The sequence below is a fragment of the Lipotes vexillifer genome, unplaced genomic scaffold, assembly GCF_000442215.2.
Source record: "Lipotes vexillifer unplaced genomic scaffold, Lipotes_vexillifer_v1.1 scaffold1221, whole genome shotgun sequence".
NCBI lineage: Eukaryota > Metazoa > Chordata > Mammalia > Artiodactyla > Lipotidae > Lipotes > Lipotes vexillifer.
Window position 1 is genome coordinate 717524 of NW_006783353.1, and position 17697 is coordinate 735220.

General features: G+C 42.0%; 1 protein-coding gene across 2 annotated transcripts in view; it reads right to left on the reverse strand.

Annotated features, from left to right (window-relative positions):
• TGFBR2 (transforming growth factor beta receptor 2) overlaps positions 1 to 17697 on the reverse strand; it is a 90831-nt gene that overhangs the window by 21356 nt on the left and 51778 nt on the right. For both annotated transcript variants that reach the window (XM_007455936.1, XM_007455937.1), the window contains one exon: positions 1289 to 2088. In XM_007455936.1, the coding sequence (XP_007455998.1) occupies positions 1289 to 2088 (800 nt within the window). The remainder of the gene's footprint in view (positions 1 to 1288; positions 2089 to 17697) is intronic.

Consider the following 17697-nt stretch of genomic DNA (forward strand, 5'->3'; position numbering starts at 1 on the left):
TTGCGGTACGTGGGCCTCTCACTGTTGTGGCCTCTCCCGTCGCAGAGCACAGGCTCCAGACGCGCAGGATCAGCGGCCATGGCTCACGGGCCTAGCCGCTCTGTGGCATGTGGGATCTTCCCGGACTGGGGCACGAACCCCGTGTCCCCTGCATCGGCAGGCGGACTCTCAACCACTGCACCACCAGGGAAGCCCTCATTTTATAATTTTGATGGGCATGCTATGTAGTTTTATTTGAACGATGACTTACGTAGTATGAAAACACTGCGATACATAGGAACATAGAAGAAATGCTTCTGGGGGAAAAAAATCACTTGAATGTTTGATAATGCAGCTTGTACAGACTGACTAAATAACAATGAAATCCTACCTTCCCAAGGATCCAGGGAATGTCAAGTGAGTTGATAATATCACCCCAAATAACGCTTCTTACTGGCATGCATTAGAAGAAATTTTTCTTTTTAATAGGTCACTGCATGACTTGTTACCCTGGCACAGTAATCTGTCCGTGTTTCAACATGTTTATCTCTACACTTGATGTGTGGCCATGGACCCGGAGAGCTGCCTGAGCAGTGACTAGATGCTTCAAAAGCACTCCCCTCAGCCTGGTTAGAGGAAACAACGGTGCTCTCAACACTTCACTCTAATCCACAGCCAAGCTTCCGGCGTGTGAAACATAAAGAATGATGGTAATGTTAGCATCTAATAGCTCCTTAAGCAAAAAGCTTTCAATTCTAATCAGTGAGATGCTTCAAAAGAGGAACTCTTCCTTCACCCAGTCCGTCACTCACTCTACAAATACTTATTGGTCACTTTCCCTGTTCAAGGCCTTGTGATGGATGTGACCAAATAGATGTGGATTTGGACTTCGAGGAGACTGCCTTCTAAAATGGTAAAAAATAAAAAATTAAAAAAAAATAACCAAAACCAAAATAAAAAACAATATAAGGACCAAGAGTACAAAGTAGCAAGGGCTGAGTACAACCCTAAGACAGGAAAAAGATAGAAATACAGTACTAGCAGTGTTTGAAGCAAAGGAAAATCATGTCCAAATGGAAGAGAAATGAGAACTGACTCAAGGAGAAATGCCTGTCCTAAGCTGGTAAGGATCTGGAGAACCAGGGAGAGAAATGCTGCTGGTTGGCAGTGGTACCCTGGCACGAGAGCGGGGTGCAGTCAGGATTAACTGGATTCCCTGGACCAGTGTCAGAGTGCAGGGCTGATGGAGATGAGAGGGAGGGGTGCCAGTAGCAAGGGGAGGGGCCCAAGGGGGCCGGGGCTGCCCTACCTGCCCACTGTTGGCCAGGTCATCCACAGACAGAGTGGGGTCCAGCCGCAGGGAGAGGCCGAAGTCACAGAGGCAGCAGGTGAGGTCTCCCTTGACCAGGATGTTGGAGCTCTTGAGGTCCCTGTGCACGATGGGCATCTTGGGTCGGCCGCACAGCGTGTGGTCGCTGTGCAGGTGCGCGATGCCACGGGCCAGCGAGCCGCCCAGCCTGCGCAGGTCCTCCCAGCTGATGACGTGGCGCGTCAGGTACTCCTGCAGGTTGCCCTTGGCGTGGAAGGCGGTGATCAGCCAGTACTGCTTGCCCAGCTCCGTCTTGCGCTCCTCAGCTGTCAGGAACTGCAGGATGTTCTCGTGCTTGAGGTTGATGTCCGAGAAGATGTCTTTCTCCGTCTTCCAGGAGGCGTATTCTTCATAGGGGAAGATCTTGACGGCCACGGTCTCAAACTGCTCAGACGTGTTCTGCCTCAGCTTGGCCTTGTAGACCTCGGCGAAGCGCCCTTTGCCCACCAGGGTGTCCAGCTCAATGGGCAGCAACTCCGTGTTGTGATTGATGTTGTTGGCGCAGGTGGAGCTGATGTCGGAGCGGTCATCCTCCAGGATGATGGCCAGGTGCTCACTGAACTCCATCAGCTTGCGCGGCTTGCCTGAGTCCCAGGCCGGGCTCAGCTTCTGCTGCCGGTGGACGCGGTAGCAGTAGAAGGTGACAATGACGGCAATGGCGATGCCCAGCGGCGGCAGGAGGCTGACACCTGTCACTTGGAAGATGACCAACAGCAAGTCGGGGTTGCTGGTGGCGTATTCTGAGGTGGAAACAAAGGAGAGAAGGAGCTGGGTCAGCAGGTGTGCACTGGAAGGAAGTGGTCCACACCCCAAGCATCGTAGGTTTTACCTTCAGCATAGATTTTGTGGACAGCATATGGTGAGTTTTTATTACAGGCATGGATGCTAGTGTGCACTTGTCCAGTCTTGCCTGCCTCTGGCCATCTAGTCAATATCTCCTACTCTTCCCTCAAAACTCATCTTAGAAATCAAAACTCAACATCAACCAATCAGAGAATTGTGCACGAGCTAATCACATATCCTGGGATGCCCCTCCCACGCCTGGTCTTTAAAAATGGTTTGCTGGCACTATTCACAATAGCCAGGACATAAAAACAACCTAAATGCCCATCGACAGATGAGTGGATGAAGAAGATGTGGTCCATATATACAATGGAATATCACTCAGCCATAAAAAAGAATGAAATAATGCCATTTGCAGCAACATGGATGGACCTAGACATGATCATACTAAGTGAAGTAAATCAGAAAGATAAAGACAAAAGCCATATGATATCATTTACATGTGGAATCTAAAATATGGCACGAATGAACTTATCTATAAAACAGAAACAGACTCACAGACACAGAGAACAGGCTTGTGGTTGCCAAGGAGTAGGGGAGGTGGGAGAGGGATGGACTGGGAGTTTGGGGTTGGCAGATGCAAACCATTACACATAAAATAAACAACAAGTTCCTACTGTATAGCACAGGGAACTACATTCAATCTCCTGGGATAAACCATAATGGAAAAGAATATTAAAAAAAGGATGTACCTATATGTATAACTGAATCACTTTGCTGGACAGCAGAAATTAGCACAACATGGTAAGGCAACTATACTTCAATTAAAAAAATGCTTTGCTGAAACCCTTCAGGAGATTCGGGGTTTTGGGGGGAGGTGGTGGGCATGAGCTACCTGTTCTCCTTGCATGGCCCTGCAATAAATCTTCCTCTGCTTAAAAAAAAAAAAAAAAAACACAAAACTCAGCTTAAACGTGACTCCCTAAAGGAAATTTAGGAAAACATTCTATTTTATATATTCTCATAGCATGCCACATTTTTCCTGTGCAACAAGTGAGCACAATTTGAGTTAAATAACTATGACTCCATTTATTGGTTTCATGTCTGACTTTCCCTTCTTTCCCCACCCCAGCAGACTGAGAGCTCTATGCTGCCAGGGACGATGCCTTTCTTCTCCATGACTGTAACCAGCACTTAGCACACATGAGGGCCTTAATAAGTGTTGACTAAATGGATGAAGCATTTACTGAGTGTTCACTAAGCTCCAAGCACTGCAGGAGGTTTTGGGAATACAGAAAATGACAACTCCTGCCTCCAGAGTGCTCATGTATATGGCATCTGGTGAAAACCAAGAGACAGCCACAGTCCTGCCACAGTCTGTGCTCTTCTGTAAACTCTAACTTGTCCTGTTCTGCTCAACACCCAGGCTACCAGGAAACATCAGCTCTGGGCCTACTGGTCTGTGGCAAGGGTCTCTTTGGAAGTCAGTTACCTTATATCCCCCTCATGTTTCTGTTTTCAGTGTCATGTGATTTATAGCTTCATAGAACAGGGATATTTAGTAGCAATAATGGAAACATTAGTGAGAGAAGTTATAGAAGGGAAGTGCAGGCCAGTTTCCTGACTGGGACCAGTGAGGCAGGCTCTGTGGGGGATGGAGAAGAGCCCTTATCACCAGCTAAGTAACTACAATGTCTTGTTCCTCAAACTTTGATTCATGAGCTGGCCTTGGTTGGCTCTGGTTAAATGGTTTTCTTCTTGGGAAGAAGAATGTGGATGGAGATGCTCAGTGGGCAAGAGTCAGGGAAACATAGTTACAGGTCAGGGAGAGCTTTGTGCTAGCCTGTCTCCACTGGAAACGGATGCCAGAATTCTATTACTTTATCAGTCATTCATTTTCTCTCAAAGGTGCCCGCTAAGGAGCAGTCCTCATGCTCAGAAGCTAGATTCATTCATTAAACACAGCACTACTGAGGTCCTACTAGGGGATGGGACAGCCCTCAAAGTGGGGATGACCCAGCAGAGAAGTTAGGATGTGTCTACACCTGCCTGGCAACATCCAGCAGCCTGGGATGGAAGCTAATGCGTGCCCCCATCTATGCTGGAGTGTGGACAGGATGGCACAGTGGTAAGGACTGTGAGCTGGCCAGTGAAGGATGGGAAGCAGTCAATGATGGCAGAAGGAATGTTATGTGAAGAAGTAAGAATACAGGATCTACCTGAGGAAGAGCAGGAGTCCCAAACTGACAACTGTGTACAAAGGAATAGAGAGGAAAGTTTGGGTAGGTGGTTTGGGACCAGACATCATGTCCAAGGACGGATTCATAATTCTATAACTGGCAGTATTCACCTACTGGTGGTGTATTTTAAAAAGTGATGAGAATAGAGTCCAGGTGGAACAGAGATAATTTCTCAAAGGGAACCCATTACCTAAATGGTATTTGATGCCTTCACTTAATGAGGCACAGAGAGAAATGAAACGAAGATGACGTCAAGTGGCACTATGATTAACTACCTATTCTTAAGGGAAGTTCTAAGTGGAAATGCCAACTTCCACTGACTATTCTAGATGAAAGCCTTAGGTCTTACATCTATTTGATGCCACTAAAAACATGAAAAGTACCCCCAAACATCAGAGTTTCAGCAACCAAAAGGAAAAGAAAAAATCACTATTTTGGAGGAAGATACACGAATGTATTGAAAAGAATAGACAAATTCGACAAGGTAGCAGGATACAAGATTAACATAGAGAAATTGGTTGCATTTCTTTACACTAACGATGAAATATCAGAAGGTGAATGTAAATAAACAATCCCTTTTAAAAGCACATCGAAAAATAAATAAATAACAACTTAGCAATAAACTTAACCACGGAGGAGAAAGACTTAATATGCTGAGAACTACAAAACATTAATAAAAGAAATTAAAGATGATTCAAAGAAATGGAAGATATCCCATGCTCTTGGATTGGAAGAATTAATACTATCAAAATGGCAATACTACCCAAAGCAATCTACAGATTTAATGTGATTCCCATCAAATTACCCCTGACATTTTCACAGAACTAGAACAAAAAATCCTAAAATTTATATGGAACCATAAAAGACCCAGCCAAAGTAAACCTGAGGAAAACAAAGCAGGAGGCATAACCTTCCCAGACTTCAGACAATACTACAAAGCTACAGTAATCAAAACAGCATGGTATTGGCACAAAAAGAGACATACAGATCAGTGGAACAGAATAGAGTGCCCGGAAAAAAAGTCACATACCTACAGTCAATTAATCTTGAACAAAGGAGGCAAGAATATAAAATGGGGAAAAGATAGTCTCTTCAGCAAGTGGTGCTGAGAATGTTAGACAGCTGCATGTAAATCAATAAAGTTAGAACACACCCTCACACCATACACAAAAATAAACTCAAAATGGCTTAAAGACTGAAACATAAGACATGACACCATAAAACTCCTAGAAGAGATCACAGGCAAAAAATTCTTTGACATAAATTGTACCAGTGTTTTCTTAGGTCAGTCTCCCAAGGCAATAGAAATAAAAACAAAAATAAACAAATGGGACCTAATCAAACTTACAAGCTTTTGCACAGCAAAGGAAACCATAAACAAAACAAAAAGAAAACCTACAGAATGGGAGAAAATATCTGCAAAGATGTGAATGACAAGGGCTTAATTTCCAAAATATACAAACAGCTCATACAACTCAACAACAACAACAAAAAAACACAATCAAAAAATGGGCACAAGACCTAAATAGACATTTCTCCAGAGAAGACATACAGATGGCCAACTGGCACATGAAAAGATGCTCAACACTGCTAATTTTTAGAGAAATGCAAATTGAAACTACAGTGAGGTACCACCTCATACCAGTCAGAATGCCCATCATTAAAAAGTCTACAATTAACAAATGCTGGAGAGGGTGCAGAGAAAAGGGAACCCTGTTACACTGTTGGTGGGAATGTAAATTGGTGCAGCCACTATGGAAAACCGTATGGGGACTCCTCAAAAAACTAAAACTAGAGTCACCATATGATCCAGCAATCCCACTCCTGGGCATATACTCTAACAAAACTATAATTCAAAAAGATACATGCACCCCTATGTACATAGCAGCACTATTTACAATAGCCAAGACATGGAAACAACCTAAATGTCCATCAACAGATGAATGGATAAAGAAGATGTAGTGTGTGTCTCACACACAATGGAATATTAGCCATCAAAAAGAATAAAATAATGCCATTTTTCAGCAACATGGATGGACCTAGAGATTATCACACTAAGTGAAGTAAGTCAGACACAGAAAGACAAATACCATATGATATCACTTATATGTGGAATCTAAAATATGATACAAATCAACATATCTACGGAACAAAAACAGACTCACAGATGTAGACAACAGACTTGCCAAGGGTGGGGAAGGGCAGGAAGGAATGGGAGTTTGGGATTAGCAGAGGCAAACTATTATATATAGGATGGATAAACAACAAGGTCCTACTATATATAGCACAAGAAACTATATTCAATATCCTGTGTCAAACCATAATGGAAAAGAATATGAAAAAAGAATATATATGTCTGTATAACTGAGTCACTTTGCTGTACAGAAGAAATTAGCACAACATTGTAAATCAACTACACTTCAATAAAATTTTAAAGAATAGGAAGAAGGAAACAACTTGGTGATTGAATCTTGAAAACCTAAGTTCTTACACTGTCAGGCTTGAGTGGGACCCAAGGCAGGTGGGACTAGAGGCTTCAGTGTGGTGGGACAAAGTGGTTACAAGAAAGATTGGAACTACAAGTGAAACAGAAGATCTTGTGCAGAAGTATGGATGGTCTCCCTTGTCCAGCAAAGAATGAACCTGGAGATCAAGATTGAGGGGACAGATGAAATGATATTGAGATGCAGCAGAAAATAAGGTTCCCCTCCTATAACTCCACCTCTACTATCTGGACTATCCAGTGGGCGTGTTTTCTTCAGGTGGCCACTTGTCTTTAACAACATAAAATGTCTTATAAATAAATGGGTTTGATTCTCTGATTGCTTGTTCCTCCCATGAAAAACTAAGCTCTACAAGGGTAAATCCACACGTATTGATCACCAGGCTCTACCCAGCAGCTGACTCAGGGCGGGGCACTTAGGTACCCAGCAAATGTTTCCTGTAGAAGCTGAATGAATGATTACTTATGTGGGACAATATCCCTCCCATTCTTGGATAAAGAAGATGTGGTACATATATACAATGATGGAATACTACTCAGCCATAAAAAGAATGAAATAATGCCATTTGCAGAAACATAGATGGACCTAGAGATTATCACACTAAGTGAAGTAAGTCAGAAAGAGAATGACAAATACCATGCGATATCACTTACATGTGGTATCTAAAATATGCCACAAATGAACCTATCTATGAAACAGAAACAGAATCACGGACATAGAGAACATTGCCAAGGGGGAGGGGGGTGGGGGAGGGATGGAGTGGGAGGCTGGGGTTAGCAGATGTAAGCTTTTATATATAGAATGGATAAACAACAGGGTCTCTATAGCACAGAGAACTATAGTCAATATCCTGTGATAAACCATAATGAAAAAGAATATGAAAAAAAAGAATGTGTGTGTGTGTATATATGTGTATATATATATATATATATATGTATGTATATATATATAACTGAGTCACTTTGCTGTACAGCAGAAATTAACACAACACTGTAAATCAACTATACTTCAATTGAAAAAAAAATTCCCTCCCATTCTTCATGCTCTACAGCAGGGGTTGGCAAACTATGGCCCCAGGGCCCACAGGCCGCTCTCACACAGCCTCAGGAGCTGTGAATTTTTCATTTTTGAAGGGTCGTTTAAATACAAAAAGAAACTAAGTAGTTCATACAACAGAGATCATATCTGGCCCAGAAAGCCTAAAGTATTTACTACCTGGCCCTTTACAGAAAAAGTTTACTAGCCCCTCTTCTATTGGTGTTATTTTAACAACCTGCAATGCATTGGCAGAATCTGGAGAGACTTCATTCTGGTCCAATGTGAACACTCTTTTACATATGAGAAAACAACACAACGAAAAAATTTTAAATATTAACTGCATAATTACTCAGCTATGTCTCCAATTCATTAAAGGGTGTAAAACATCCAAATGAACTGTTCATGTATCCCTGATAATTTTAGTCTCTAATTCCTGTCCATATATGTAAAAGGGTCTTCCTTGCTGATTTCTAGTCTTCTTCAGGCTCAGGGAAACACAAAAGCAGAAATCTCCTCTAATTTATTAATTGAAGAAGACTCTAGAAATCCCCCCTTCAGTGTCAGAAACCAAAGTGTTACTTTCCCCTCACATTTCCTTTGATTTCTTTTTGAAAACCTACAGGTAAAAATGTGGTGAGGAAGGAATTATCTATTAACATCTGTCTATCTTGAAACTTCAAAGCGGTGGTGAAAAACCCTAACAATAGCAAATCAGGCTGACAGGAAGCTTTGGGATGTGGCTGTATCTAAACCGAAGCCACCCACACGCTCTCAGAGTTAACCCTTGAGGTGCTCCTAGAAAAACCAACAGCTATAGCTATAGTAGGTACAAGCTAGCTTCTCCTTTCCTCAGAGACCAGCAGGAAGTATTTCTTTTTGCCAGCCCCCAGTTACACAGAAACTCGTAATTATCGAATACAAATTATGTACTTCTCTGTGTGCCAAGAGTTTTATACAATATTTATATTTAATTGAAAGAAAAACCCTATGACGTAGATACTGCTATTATTATAAACCCGATTTTTCAGATAGGGAAGCTAAGGGTCAGACAGTTTAAATAATTTCTCAAGCTCTGTTTGATTAGAGACCCCCGCTCTTAACCCCATGCCATACTGTCTCTAAACTTCACATCAGTGGGAGCTGATTAAGAATGACTTCATACAAGCTCTCAATTTGATAAAGTGGTTTTCTTCACTGGGGGCTGGACTAAGTGATTTCACGGCCGTCCACTAAGGTTTAACTCTGAACTATGGGCAGTTCTCAGACAACGTGTCGGGTGTGCAGACTGTTCCCCTTGGCTCTTAACTAAGAACCAGAGTGGACTAGTGTTCTTGCAAATATGCATCTTTTCCCTGCCTGGGAAGGAAAAGTCTTACACAAGGAAGAACCCTAAAATCTTTCGTAGGACCTAGAATGTAGGGCACCCAAGATATGGAACCCTCCATGAATTGTTTCTTGGGCACACAAGTAACCAGTGCTCAAAAGGTGATGTTCACATGACACTCCCTTGTTATGTAACACTGAGCCACACAGAGTTCTGGGGGGCATTACAAACGAGGGGAACTTTTCCAGGGTTCATACACATGCAGCTCTCCACTGTTCACAGCAGACTTTCCTGGGCTCCAGAGATAGACTTCTGGGAGTCTGTAAATTTAAACGGGCAAAATGACATCTTTTTATTTTCTCTAACCTTTCACTAAAATGTCACATTTCCCAGCATTAGCGACACCTATGACTTTGTCACCAAGGGAAACCACAGATATTTTCATGCCGCTTTACATGTGTTGCAGAGGCCTCGGTGAATCCTTTATATTCATCACTTAACCATTTCAATTTGTTCGATCTGATGCTAGATCTTGTTATTTAAACCATTACTATAGAAGTAAATATTACTGTATCACAAAGTTATATTTTTAAATATTTGATAATTGTATTACACTGTGTGTGATCTTCTTTGAACTCCTGTGTATACCATTTTATGCATTTGAAGACATCACTGTGAAGAGATCCACAGGCTTCGCCAAACGTCCCAGAAGTACAGGGCACACACATAAAACCAGAAAGCCCTGGGCAGAGTGAAGGCATCAAGCCCTAGCCTCTCTGCCAGGATTTTCTAGAGCAGAGATTTCCAGACTCATCTGTTTCTCTGGGAAGTTAGTAAGGAAGGATACGGGTGCCAGTGACAGACCCTCTGTCATTGGTGGACAAGGGTGGATTCTATCATGTGTGAGGCGAGCTCTGCAGTGGAAAAGGATGGGAAATTCTCCTCTGAACGCTCTTAAGGACACCAGAGATAACTCCCCTATCATGGGCTTTATCGAACTGGGGAAAGATCATTCACTTTATCAGCAGCATCTCACTTTATTTCTTCAACAGCCAAGTCAGGTTCTGTTCATTGCCCTGGTTTATAGAGGAGGCTACTGAGGAAGGAAGGGAGGGATGAAGGGAGGCAGGGAGGGAAGGAGAGGGGCGGGGAGGGAGGGAGAGAGGGAGGGAGGTAGGAAGGGAAAGGGAGAGAGAGAAAGGCGAAGTGGTGGGGGGAATGAGAGACAGAAGGGGGAGTGTGTGTGAGAGAGAGAGAGGGAAGGGAAGGGAAGAAAGAGGGGAAAAAAGAAAGAAGGAAACTGAGAGGAGCCTGTTTCCCACAGGTCTGAGTGGCTTCAGAGCCCTTGTTCTTTCCACACCACCAAGATGTCTCCCTAGCAATGAACCAAAGGCCCGTTTAATAATTCCAAAATGTTCCAACCAAATGTGTCCCACATAGAGGAGCCAAACTGACTTGCAAATCAGGAGCCATTTGCAAATGTCAGAATCTTGATAAATAGTTTTTGAGGACAAATGTCAAAGATAAATGTTAGTACACCATTTAAAAAAAAAACAAAAACACAAACTGGCAGAAAACCTCAAGGGGAAATTCCTTGGTATAGGTTCCTCCAGAATGACTTAAAAGTAAATAAGAAAAAAAAAAAAAAAGTAAATAAGTTGCCTAATCACACACACACAGGTGGGCACATACATGCAACACAATGGAAACATGTAGCTCCCAGGCTCTTTCAAGTCCTCTGTGAGGCCCAAATCCAACACTGATTACCAAAAGGAACTTAAAACTGAATCTCTATAATTCTTTTTTTTTTTTTTTTTTCCAAAAAATCACATAGTAAAAAGGACATTAAATTAAGTCCAAGAGTAAAAATGCCTATGTGGGTCGGTTAATGCATCTTGATAAAAACCAAATTAACAGAGCTGAATTTGACAGATGATATCCTACTTTAATATTTGAATTAGTTCTGCAATTCCTCCACTCAATGAAGAGTTTGGGCAAAAATTTACCAAGATAGTAATTTATCCAAGACACAGAAAGGGATACAGATGCTCGTTTTCTGTACACCTCAGTGCGTTGGTGAACACTGCAAGACAACCACAGAGATGCTTGAAGTTGGCAGTGACACGCTAACCACAGAGATTTTCACAAGCCAACATGTTCATCTAAAGCAACAGGCTGAGATCCAAAGAAGGAAACTGTGCTCAAGAGAGATACGCTGGTGGGAAAGGAGAATTTCCTGTCTCAAGTCATTAATTAAGTCAAGTTAATTGTAATATTTAAAAGCACAGCATTCATTTATTGAGAACCTACTAAATGCCAAACACTGGGTTTCACGTGGATTATTTTGAACCCCTGCAGCCACACTGCTAGATCTGAATCAGTTCCCATTTCCTAGACATGCAGAAGGAAGCCTGTGTGTACAGCGAGCTGCGGTCCTTGCAGAGGAGGCTGGTGTGGCAGTTAGTGGCGAGTTGGAGGGGCAGTGTCATCCAAGAGGGACGCTGACAGCAGCTCCCAGGGTCTTTGGCCAACAGAGGCTTCAATATGAGCATTTAGAAAAAGGACAAAAGGACAAGATTACACAACCAAAGAAAAGAGAAGGAAAGAGAGAGTAAAGATAAAAGTTGAAATCAGTGGAAGAGAAAACGAAGTTACAAGAGGGAGAATCAACACCACGCTGGATGGGTTGCATCATGATCAACACAACACGTAAACCTCGGTGAGACTGATATATAGCCAAGGGAAAAGGCCCAGAGGAGACAGAATCATGGGCACAGCCAAGACTCAAGGGATCTGATAAACTTGTCCAGTAAGTTTGAAAACTTAAAACAATATTGGTCAAAGTCCTAAAAGTTTATATGTGTAACTTACTAAAACTGACCCAGAAAAACCTGAATAATCTTACAAACATTAAAGAAATTGAGTAGTTAAAAATCTTCCACAGTATAACCCTAATTTTTTTATCTTTAAGCCTTTTACTGTCAAATTTCTTAGTATCAGTGACTGAATACACGTGTCAGAATTTGATTTTTGTGGAATTGTCAACCCCCTAAAAAAACTTCCTACAATAAAAATGCCAGTGGAAATCTTACAAAAATGTTTAATCATAGTCTAAACAAGTGGGAACCATCAGATAAATCCAGAATGTGCCTCTATAAAATCAATGGCCCACCTGTTTCAAGTCAGAGTCACAAAAAAAAAGAAACACACTGAAGAGGCAAAATAACCAAATGCCATGCGTGGTCCTTGACTGGAATAGCAGAAACCCCACTGCTTTGGGGAAATTTGAATGTGGACTGTAATACACCCACTCACCCACCCCCAGTGCCTCCCCGCACACATAGAAATGAGAAGGTGGTAAAATGTTAACACATGGTAAATAGAGAGAAAGGGAAAGGGTATACAGGGGCTCACTGTTCCATTCTTTCAACTTTTCAGAAAGTTTAATTTTTTTCCAGTAAAAATTGGGGGAAAAAGTATCCAGAAACATTTGAGCAACAGTGTTCCCCTCGAAGCCCCAAACACACACCTGTCCTAGATGAAGCTGAGAGCCACCGAACTTTCAAGAAGTAGGTTATTTCAATGTCACACAAACTCAGTGAATAGGAAAAGCGTTCTCTGAAAATAGGACAACCAAAAGCAGACAAAAAGAATATAAGAAAATTACAGAACAATCTCACTCATGTACCATGATTTAAAAAAAACAAATAATAAATAAAAATGGCAGCAACCCAAATCCAGTCAAGGATATAAAATAAAAAGTATTATTTTAAATTAAAAACAAATATGCAAAGAAAACAACTATCCTTGACCCCCATTAATAATTTAAATGAGAAAAAACTGTATGATCAATTCAGTAGGTATAGAGAAAGTATATGACAAAGCTAAAGGCCTCCGTAAGGAATATATATACCAACAATCCTCAGCAAACCTTATTGTAATGGGGACATTTTAAATACATTCCTCTGAAAAACAGTTCCAGGCACTGAGGCCAACTATAGCTATTTCTAGTCAACATGAATTACAGATCCCAACCAACCAGCACAGTAAGGCGAAAGGGGGGAACCTGCCATACCAGATAAAAAAGGTCCATACATCGACAGCCTCATCTTGCCTGGTCCTTTACACCTGTTCAGTGTTTCTTAGTCTCCAGATGTCACTGTGCTCGCTCATCTACTGTACAAACAGATCCACTGACAGGTGGCTGCTTTTCTGATGATATAATTTATATTTAAAGGATGATTTGATATTGGGAAGACAGGAAGTTCACAATACTAAAAGCACTCATATTCAGTCGCCAAACCCTATTATTTCCAAAGAGACTACACAAAGTACATTTTTAAAAATAAATTTTATTTATTTATTTATTTATTTATGGCTGCATTGGGTCTTTGTTGCTGCATGCAGGCTTTCTCTGGTTGCGGCGAGCAGGGGCTACTCTTCACTGTGGTGCACGGACTTCTCATTGCAGTGGCTTCTCCTGTTGCGGAGCACGGGCTCTACACATGTGGGCTTCAGTAGCTGTGGCACGCAGGCTCAGTAGTTGTGTCTCGCAGGCTCTAGAGTGCAGGTTCAGTAGTTACGGCGCACGGGCTTAGTTGCTCCGCATCATGTGGAATCTTCCCAGACCAGGGATCGAACCCGTGACCCCTGTACTGGCAGGTACAGGGAAGCCCACAGAGTACATTTTGTTAAAAGAGCTTATTTGAGGATTTTCATCCCAAGTCTCCTGTATATCCCCAAATCATCTCTCTTTGCCATGCTGTGTTTGCTGCCGGGGGTTTAATGTCACATTTTGTGCAGGATATTACACAACAGAGACTGCATTTCAAATCCTGAAGTCCCTGCAGCTCTTGGAAGAGGACTTCTCTTGAGCTTTCCAAGTCTACAATCTAAGTGATATACTTTCACGTTACTTCTTTGCCTCTAAACCATGGTATGTCCAGACACCACATTCGATTTCATGATTTTCTCAATGCACACAGAGAAGTTGCCTTTTTTGACAATTTGAAGGAAAAAAAATAGTTCTAGACTCAAACAAGTAATATTTTATCAGGCAATTTGGAAAGCCCTAAGAATAATCGAAGCAGATTCTGCAATTCAAAAATTGACCGATACCAGGAATTCCCTGGTGGTCCAATGGTTAGGACTCTGTGCTTTTACTACCGAGGGCCTGGGTTCCATCCCTGGTTAGGGAACTAAGATTCCACAAGCCATGCGGTGTGGCCGGGAAAAAAAAAAAAAAAAAAATTTACAGACACTATTCTGTATACTTAGAGGTAGTATAAGTTGGTTTTTAAGAACTTGGGACTCTGAAGCTTTTGCACAGCAAAGGAAACCATAAACAAAACGAAAAGACAACCCACAGAATGGGAAAAAACATCTGCAAACGAAGCAACTGACAAGGGATTAATCACCAAAACATGCAAACAGCTCATGCAGCTCAATATCTAAAAAACAAACAACCCAATTAAAAAAGGGGTGGAAGATCTAAATAGCCATTTCTCCAAAGAAGACATAAAGATAGCCAAAAAGCACATGAAAAGATGCTCGACATTGCTAGTTATTAGAGAAATGCAAATCAAAACTACAATGAGGTATCACCTCACACGGGTCAGAATGGCCACCATCAAAAAGTCTACAGACAATAAATGCTGGAGAGAGTGTGGAGAAAAGGGAACTCTCCTACACTGTTGGTGGGAATGTAAATTGGTTACAACCATTATGGAGAACAGTATGAAGGTTCCTTACGAAACTAAAAATAGAGCTACCGTATGATCCAGCAATCCCACTCCTGGGCATATATCCAGAGAAAACCATACTTTGAAAAGATGTATGCACCCCAATGTTCACTGCAGCAACTACTTAACAATACCCAGGACGTGGAAACAGACTAAATGTCCATCGACAGAGGAATGGGTAAAGAAGATGTGGTACATTTATAACGGAAATATTACTCAGCCATAAAAAAGAATGGAATAGTGCTTCCCTGGTGGTGCAGTGGTTGAGAGTCCACCTGCCGACACAGGGGACACGGGTTCGTGCCCCGGTCGGGGAAGATCCCACATGCCGCGGAGCGGCTGGGCCCGTAAGCCATGGCTGCTGAGCCTGAGCGTCTGGAGCCTGTGCTCCGCAACGGGAGAGGCCACAACAGTGAGAAGCCCGCGTACCGCAAAAAAAGAAAAAAAAAAGAATGGAATAATGCCATTTGCAGCGACATGGATGGACCTGGAGATTATCATACTATGTGAAGTAAGTCAGGTAGAGAAAGACAAATATCATATGACATCACTTACATGTGGAATCTTAAAAAATGATACAAATGAACTTATTTACAAAACAGAAACAGACTCGCAGACTTTGAAAAGAAACTTATGGGTACCAAAGGGGAAAGTGCGGGAGAGGGGATAAATTAGGAGTATGGAATTAACAGATGCAAACTACTGTATATAAGTAGGTAAACAATAAGGACCTACTGTAGAGCACAGGGAACTATATTCAATATCTGCTGGTAACCTATAATGGAAAAGAATCTGAAAAAGAATATATATGCATATACGTGTAACTGAATCACTTTGCTGCACACCTGAAAGTAACACAACACTGTAAATCAACCATACTTCAATTTTTTAAATAAAGCAGGTAGAAGGCCTTGGAGGGAGTCGGTCTGTCTGCGCTGAGAGAAGGGAAGGCAGATGCTTTTTGGCTGTCTGGTTTGGATTCTGTTTTCCCAGAGACAAAATTCAGTTTTATCACCTCTAGTGAAGTGGGACCCAGTTATAATAAAGAAAAGGATGAAAGTGAACAAAAGGTACAGATATCTGCTAGACGTTTACTGGCTATGTTCCAAGTATGTTCATTTGACAGACAAAGGGAGCATTACTGAGTCACAGCCCTGGCCGGGCACAGACACATGGCGATCCCTAGAGGCAGAGATACAGGATTTCTTAAGGAGCAAAGCAAATTGCCTCCTTATTCTGTGACACTCCACATCCTATCAGCTTTCCTCTGTTACTGCCCCATCTCTCACTCACACACACCCCCCAACCCATCACATTGTATACATACTTTCTAACTCAGGAGTTCCAATATTTTGCATATTTTCTCGTGGCACGGTACAAAAAAGGATCTCTTGGTGCCTCCAGGCCAGCAGCATCAGCAGGCAGCACCTGGGAACTTACTGGAAACGCAGAATCTCAGCCCTGTCTTACACTGCTGACTGCAGAATCTGCATTTTATAAAGTTTTCTAGGAGATTCATTTACACAGTAAAGTTTGAGAAGCACTGCTTTAAGCAAACATCCCTTGGGATTCTGCCACAGAGTTGTTTCCCTCTTACAGAGAAAATTCACAGTGGACTTGCTTGCAAAGCCCTAGGGCAATTGTATTCAGTGCTAGCCAATGAGAAAATGGTCCATGAGAATGTTCTAGTCAAATGAACTTCAAGAGGAGTGTAGAATGAGATATAATTCCCCATCCATCATCTCAAGAAAAAGTAAACAAATTCAGGCAAACAATAAAAAATCATTTTAATTAAACAACAGAAGGACAGTAGCTTACTGGGCATGCAGGGCTTAATTTAACTTCCAGCATATGGACAGCACTGTTTGACATTCTAGACAAACTTTGAGAATACATTTTCCCCAAATGATGGAAGAATTCTTCTTTCCAGTCCATTTGACTGTTTTATTCCAATTGTACATATTTCAAAACTAAGCTATTGCCTCACCTCACATCCCATTGCAGAGTCTCCTTTAGGTTATTTCCTCCCTACCTCTCTCCCCAACAAAAGGGTCTTACATGTAGTCTAATCCAGTATGACAGCCTCTTCCAGAATATTCCTGAAAGGTACAGAGGAAACCTCTGTCATAAGTGTTACGACAGAGGGACTCCACTCCTCTATAAATCATCCCATAATCTAACCCCAATAGACCTATTAGGAGAAAGTCTCAACATTGGGATATTTTAAAATACATTCTTTATAATCAAATATGGCCTTCCCGTAAGTCCACTTACTGGCTTTCGTGCTTTTCTCTAAAGCAAAAGACAATGCAATGACTCCTTCTATGGGAAGGCAGCTCTCAAACTGCTGTTAGGCATTTAACCCATTTCCCTAAATCATCTCATTTTCAAGCTGAACATCTCTGTCTTCTTCAATCACTCCTAAAAAGACCTATTTATCAGACCCTAAAGTCTGGCACGTTTATCAGACTCCCGCCTGCCAGCATGGAGCAGGCACCCCATACATGCCGGGTCTAAGTATAAAGTGATCTGGTCTCTGAAATCATTCTTGTTTCTCAAGATTCTCTGGGACGTTTCACCAGACCCAGCTCCAATACGTGGGACGTAATCCGTGTAGACAGGTAACAGTGGGTCTCTCACCGTTCTTACCAATGAGCACAGACTACTGCTGGTTTGTGTGCTCTCGTTTCCTTTTGCTTCTCTCCACCAAGTCACCCCA